Source organism: Sapajus apella, unplaced genomic scaffold (assembly GCF_009761245.1).
Source record: "Sapajus apella isolate SASKATOON/1434 unplaced genomic scaffold, GSC_monkey_1.0 scaffold14, whole genome shotgun sequence".
Lineage (NCBI taxonomy): Eukaryota > Metazoa > Chordata > Mammalia > Primates > Cebidae > Sapajus > Sapajus apella.
In genome coordinates this window covers 13,459,715-13,466,460 of record NW_022436954.1, presented here as the reverse complement: position 1 = coordinate 13,466,460, position 6,746 = coordinate 13,459,715, and the positions used below count along the sequence as shown (strand labels likewise).

General features: G+C 52.6%; 1 protein-coding gene across 1 annotated transcript in view; it reads left to right on the top strand.

The window, feature by feature from the left end:
* Window positions 1-417: 417 nt before the first annotated feature.
* The window catches only part of P2RX3 (purinergic receptor P2X 3), a 34,393-nt gene continuing 28,064 nt past the window's right edge, over window positions 418-6,746 (top strand). Inside the window, exon 1 of the mRNA XM_032283391.1 lies at window positions 418-750. Within this exon, the coding sequence (XP_032139282.1) occupies window positions 632-750 (119 nt within the window). The 5' untranslated portion in view covers window positions 418-631. The remainder of the gene's footprint in view (window positions 751-6,746) is intronic.

Sequence of the window (6,746 nt, the reverse complement as noted above, 5' to 3'; positions counted from 1 at the left end):
GACTCTTTACGCATCACACCCCAGAAGTCCCAGAAAAACTTTCAAGAGCCCCTCTCCCCTGACCCATGCCATTGGGGGCAACTCAGGAAAGGAGGGGACGGCTGCAGAACTGGGCGGAATTTGTCTGACACTCAGGAAAGAAGGGGCCCTCAGCTCCATCAGGCTATTAGGTGACTGGGGGATGGGGCATTGCAAGGGGCGTTAGAGAGAGTGTGAGCAGCTGGTGAGCTGGGATGAGGATGCTGCAGAAGAGAATGAAACAGAAACAGTAGACAGAGTGCAGATAAAACATGAGTCCCAGAGGGCTCCAGCCAGCTACATCCCAGGCAATCAGGAGCCCAGGATTGGAGACCCCACCCCCGCTGTGACATCACAGGGGAGTGGGGTGGAGACGAACAAAAAGGGGGTCGTCCGCCCTGGTCCTGGCCTCTTAGAAGCCAGAGTATCACGAGCAGAGAGGACCTGACTAGGGTTGCCTCGATTAAAGGGACAGGCGTCCCATTCCTCCCACCCCTTTAAGCTGCCCCCTCCAGGTCGTGATCTCTGTCTCCCTGTCCTGTAGAACCTCCTTCTCCTGAGGCCACCACTGGGCCCCCTTCTGAGTGTCCCCTGACCTGAGCACTCTCTCAGCATGAACTGCATATCCGACTTCTTCACCTATGAGACCACCAAGTCAGTGGTCGTGAAGAGCTGGACCATTGGGACCATCAACCGAGTCGTTCAGCTTCTGATCATCTCCTACTTTGTGGGGTGAGTCTGTGAGCCTTCAGGTCTCTGGCGGGGCGGGTCACCTGGCGTCCTGTCTTTGCCCTCCTGCCTCAGTGCCACCCTCCAGCTTCCTGAGCTCCTTTCTTCTGTGGAGCTGAGTCCTAAAGACTGACCTCCGCCACCCCCACCCAGGATCTGAATTCACCCAGATGAATTCTTCTCCCAGTTCATCCTCCGGAGTTCAGAGTGGTTTCAAGACACACACTCAGAGGAGTAAGGTCCCTGCTCTGGCACTGCCCTCCACCAAGGGAGGTCTCAGGAGTGCCATCTCCACCCTCCCTGCTGTCATCTCTCCAAGCAGAGAACAGGCAGACCCCCTCCCACATCTTCGCATTCCCTTCAGCCAACTCTTTCGGGTCTCAAAAAGACAAGACGCCACAGGAAGGGGGAAGGGAAGGCACTGAGACAAGGGAGTGGTGGCAGGTTGATCAAGTTGGTGGCCGGGAGGGAAAGAGAAAGCTGGATCCGTTTAAGAATGAGGACTTTCCTTCTGGCGTGGATCAGCGAGATGGTGAGAGAGAGAGAAGGGCAAGGGAGAAGCCCTCTTCTCTTGGACTGGAGGACAAAGAGGAACTGCCCCTTGATGAGGAAACAAACACAGATCCAAGGGAAGAGTGGCCAAGGAGAAAAGTAGCTTTTCTGAACATAGTGTGGCTCCCTTCCCAGGAGTCCAGCAATGCTCCCCGTCATCAAAAAGTGTAAGTTCCCTACCTCTGCCTGACCCTGTGCCATGTAACCCATCTTAGGAGTTGCTTAAGAGCCAGGAAGGTGCAGCCATCCCCCTCAGCCTCCACTGCCTGGAAGTACACACCTACACACACACACACACAGCTGTGGAACAGGCAATGGCTGGGAAAGAATGCAGGTCCTATCCTTCTTGTGTTCATTTCCACACACTGGTGGGCACCAGGAAATACAGGCAGAAACCTCCAACGTTTTCTTTCCTGGCATGTGGGTCTCCAGTCTCACCCCGTTCTTTGAAACAATGGGTCTGTGCATTCCAGGCAGCAAGCCACTGACTGTCAGGAATTAGTTCAAGCAGGTCAAAGGAGAATCCTGTGTGCCTCCGTGCTGAAGCTGCCTGCAGCCTGCTTGCCTGAAAAGTTAAAGTTTCTGTGAGGGTATGGAGGGAAAGGTGGCTAGATGTGACTTTTTAGGTGATTTTTTGGCTCTGTGTGCTGGGCAGGAGCTGGCCGGCTTCAGTGGGCAGGTATTGTAAAAAGCCTGCACCATCCAGTGCTCCTTTGGGAGATTTTAGGAAAGGGATGCAAGCTTCAGAATAGGATTAAATGGCCTTGAAGTTTCCTTCCAATGTTGAGGTTTTGTAAGATATGAGGTTTGCAAATGTTCTCTGTCTGCATCTCCAGAGCTTGGCTCACAGTTGGTTCTTAAATGTTCTGTGTTCACGTGTATGTTCAATGCTGTGGTTGTTTATAGCCACAAGATGGTATGTTGGCACAGGTGAGTGCAAAAGCTGGCTCAGCACATTCCCCATCTGGCCTGGCTCCATTGGCTCCAGGCAGAGAGATTGATGGGGAATAGAGAATGGGCTCCTAGACCAGACTACTCAGCCCCCACTGCCCTTGTCTGTCTCTCATCACGATCAGATCGAATCCTCCAGTCCTCAGGGCTGGAGCCCAGCCTGCTGGAGCGAGCCCGCGAAGCTCTTTGGCGTCTTAATTTCCAACCCCATCCATCTCCAAGCCTGACAGCTCCCCACGGGACAGTGCCTTCCAGTTACATCAGCGCCCTCTGCAGCCCAGTCCCCTGACCTGAGTCCCATGTCCGCCTTTGTGAACCCAGGCACATTGTGACTTCATGAATCCACTGTCATTAATTTAGCAAAAACGCACCAGCATCTCTGCGTGCCAGGCACTGCGGACCGAGGACGGAATGATGGGCAAAAGCAGATGGGGTCCTCACCTCGTGGGGCTTACAGTGGAAGGCAAGAGATGGACATTCATCTGATGAGCTCCACAAACGTGAAATGTCAGCCGTGGCTTGGAGGTGCACAGTTATAGGAGAGCCACTTCTGTGAAGGTGTTTGGCCTGGTCAGGGAATAAGGGAAGGCTTTCTGGCGATGTGACATTTTAGCTGAGACCCGAAGGACAAGTAGGAGCAGCCCAAATGAAAGAGGGAAGGAAGAGCATTCAGGGCACAGAAACCTCCCTCTGCAAAGGGAAGGAGCCTAGCAAACAGGGGAAAGAAAAGAAGCTCCTTGTGGCTGGAGCCAAGGGCAGAAATGAGGGTGATGTACAGTGGTTGGGGACATAAACAGGGGCTGGACCTCGGACACCCTTAGAGAGCTTTGGTTTTTACAGGAGATGAGTAAACAGAAGCCACAGAAGCATTTTAACCTGTGTGTGTGTGTGTGTGTGTGTGTGTGTGTGTGTGTGTGTATGCACCTTTGTGTGTGTGTGCATGTGAGATTGAGAGAGAAAGAGACACACAGACACGATGAGATCTGAGTTGGGAAGAGCACCCAGGCGGATGCACCCAGAAGTGGAGGGAGTAGGTGTGGGTGCAGGAAAGCCTGTTAAAAGGCGGCGCAGTCATAAGGAGAGAGGTGACAGTGGCTTGGACCCAATCAAATTTGAAAGGAACTTTAAGGCTACAGTGTTAGTATTTCACTGAGAGTTCAATCTCTTCCCCATCATCCCAACCAGGTGGACAACCTAAACTATGCCTAACACGAGCCCATCATTTCTCTGAGGCCCTCACAGCGACACGCTCTCACCCCCGCCTCCTGGCCGCAGCTGCCTGTCTGTAGTTGACACCACTTGGTCACAGTTTTCCTTTACCCATTCCAGGGCACGCAAAGAGGCCTGGGCTTACCTGATGCTTCTCACATCATTTCTGGACCCAGGTGGTAATCCCCACTCTTCTCTGTGGAGTGGGACTTCCTGAGAGCCCACCCCCTTTTTGGATCCTGGGGGAACCTGAGAAGTTGAAGGAAATCCCTGAGACCTGAGTCCCTAGAAGCAACGGCCTGTGCTTGGTCTGAGGTTGATTTCCAGGGCCTTCCTGGAGGAAGCTGCCTCCTTGCAAACCAGTGAGCCGGGGACTTCCAAGGCAGGATCATTGGTGGCCGCTGGAGCCTCTGACCCCGTCGCAGCCCTGTCCCTCCCACATACAAGGCCCTGTCCGCAAATTCACCATCTGTATGGCCCCAGGCTTTGGTTCATAATACTCAGCCTCATTCCAGATCTTAGGTGGGAGTTCAATATATAAAGCAGGTAAAAGGGAGGTGCTGCTCTTGTTTAAAGAGAAGGGTCTAGAATCCCACCTTCTCGGCTCTCCACCCCATCATCTTGGCCCAGGGTAGCACCCTGACGTACCTGTCAGCACACTTAAGTGACAAGTGACACACATATGGTGGGAAGAGCTGTTGGGCTGCTGAATCTTTTTTTTTTTTTTTTTTTTTTTGAGACAGAGTCTTGCTCTGTCCCTCAGACTGGTGTGCAGTGGCCCGATCTCGGCTCACTGCAACCTCTGCCTCCTGGGGTCAAGCAATTCTCCTGCCTCAATCTCCCAAATAGCTGGGATTACAGGCATGTGCGATGATGCCTGGCTATTTTATGTATTTTTAGTAGAGACAGGGTTTCCCCATGTTGGCCAGGCTGGTCTCAAACTCTTGACCTCAAGTCATCCACCTGCCTCGGCCTCCCAAAGTGCAGTGATTATAGATGTGCGCCACCGCGCCCGGCCGGATGCTCCATCTGGACCTCTCAGTCATCCGGGTCCGGACAGAGGAGTGACTCATTCCTGCCTGCCCTCTCCCAGCATGGGGAACATGGAGCACTTGGTTAGAAGCCTGACTCTGCCACCAACTAAGAGAGGGCCTCAGATGAGTGACTTTATGCCTCTAAGTCTCAGTCCCCGTATCTGGAAAATGGATTCAGGAATACCTCCTCCCTGGGAGTTACAGGGAAGGGAGGTAACATATGTCAAGTGCCTTGCGGAGATGGTGACTCAGTAATAGATGGCAACTGTGACTATTTCACAGGACCCCCCCATCGCCCCTCCTCCTTTCCCTCTGCCCAGCTCACACCTTCCTAAGAGATCCCTCTCCTCCTCCCACACAGCAGCGTGCACTCTTTACACCCACTCCCCAGCCTCTTCCTTGACTCCCTGGGGGCGGATGGGAGGGTGCTGGGGCGTGGCTCTGGCCTCCCTCCTGCACACCCCACCTGCCAAGGATCTGCCACACGCCTTCCGCTCTATAAATAATAAACCATAAATGCGAGAAGAAAATAGTCAGAGCAGCAGAGTAAATGCCAAGAACTGAAGGCTCAGGCATGCCCTATCTCCCGAGCCCTGGCCTCCGGAGACAGACTCAGCCCCTCCGCTCTGGAAATGAAGCATCCCCTTCTTCCCGGCTGCCTCAGTGACATCCTTAGGCCCCGCAGGGCCACTGAAATTCTTCCACTTGTTATTTAACTCAGAGAGAGAATTCTAATGTGGGCTCTCCGCCCCATGGGACACAAGAAGGAGCCTTGAAGGAGGAGGAGGAGGAGGTAGGAGATTGGTTGATTGCTCCTCGGAGTCCTCGGCCCTTTCCTCCTGAGACTTTCCTAAGCCAGGAGATGCTCTGGCTGGTCAGGAAGCTGGAGCCCGCAGGACAAGCACAGCGTCCGGTTTAGGGGCCCAGCATGGCCTGACCTTGAGCTGGGACACAGCCGGAGACCTTCGAGTGAAGGGGCTATGAGTGGTCTGGTGCACGCTGTGCGGTTAGAGCCGACATACCAGCTGTGCAATCCTGGGCAAGTTAACACACCCCTCTGCACCTCAGTGTCCTCATTCATGACATGACGGTAATAACAAAGCTGTCTCAGTAAGAATGTAGTGAAAGATTCAGCCTAGCGATTGCCGCATTGGTATTATACAATAGTAATCTGAACTCGGCATCTGCAAATGTTCCTGGACTTAAAGATGCAGGGCGGGGGCCTCAGAAAACCATTTCCTTAGGTCGACACTGAGAAACGTATCTATTCTGTGGCTACGCACACTGGGGCTTGGTTCCAGAAGGGTGTGTTTAGACTGCAGTTTGCACTCTGTAAATGTACAGCTGTGGCCAACAGCCATCTTCGCTGGAAGCAGAGATCCTGGGCCCCAGATCTCAGGCCCTTCATTCCGCAGGGCCCTGGGCCATGAGCTAATAATGCTCATTTGGGTTTCCTGCGACAGAAAGGCTCCCTTCTCTTCTGCTAGGATGCAATATGGCAGATGGGATTTCTACGTGAGGCATACTTCCTTGTGAAATCTGAATGAAACCCCTCCCTTTCCAAAAAAAGAAGAAAAGAAAAGTGCTGAGAGATAAAGCAGTACCACAAAGGCCCATAGAAGGCGGTGTTCATAAGAGCATTTTACAAGCATGCAAGTCACTCTAAGTGGTGCGTTAATCAGGATGCCGCCCGCCCGCTGTAAAGCAGCAGCAGGAAAACAGGTAACAGGTTTGAAGCCATTTCTTGGTGCTGTGACTACACCCTTTCTCTCCCACTCAAGAGATCATTCCAAAGTCAAGCCAATAATACTACCAAAAAAATGATAAATATGCGAGGGAGTAGGTATGATCATTAGCATGACGCATAGTCATTCCAGAAGGTATAGGCATATCAGAATGCTCACACTGTGCCCCGTGAATACATGAAATTATTACTTATCAATAATACATAGGGCTGGGCATGGTGGATCATGCCTGTAATCCCAGCACTTTGGGAGGCCAAGGCGGGCAGATCACTTAAGGCCAGGAATTCAAGACCAGCCTGACCAACATGGCAAAACCCCGACTCTGTTAAAAATACAAAAGTTAGCTAGGTGTGATGGTGCACGCCTATAATCCCAGCTACTCGGGAGGCTGAGGCATGAGAATCGCTTGAGCCCCGGAGGCAGAGGTTGCAGTGAGCCAAGATCGCGCCACTGCCTGGGTGACAGAGTGAGACTCTGTCTCAAATAATAATAAATAGCATTTATCAAA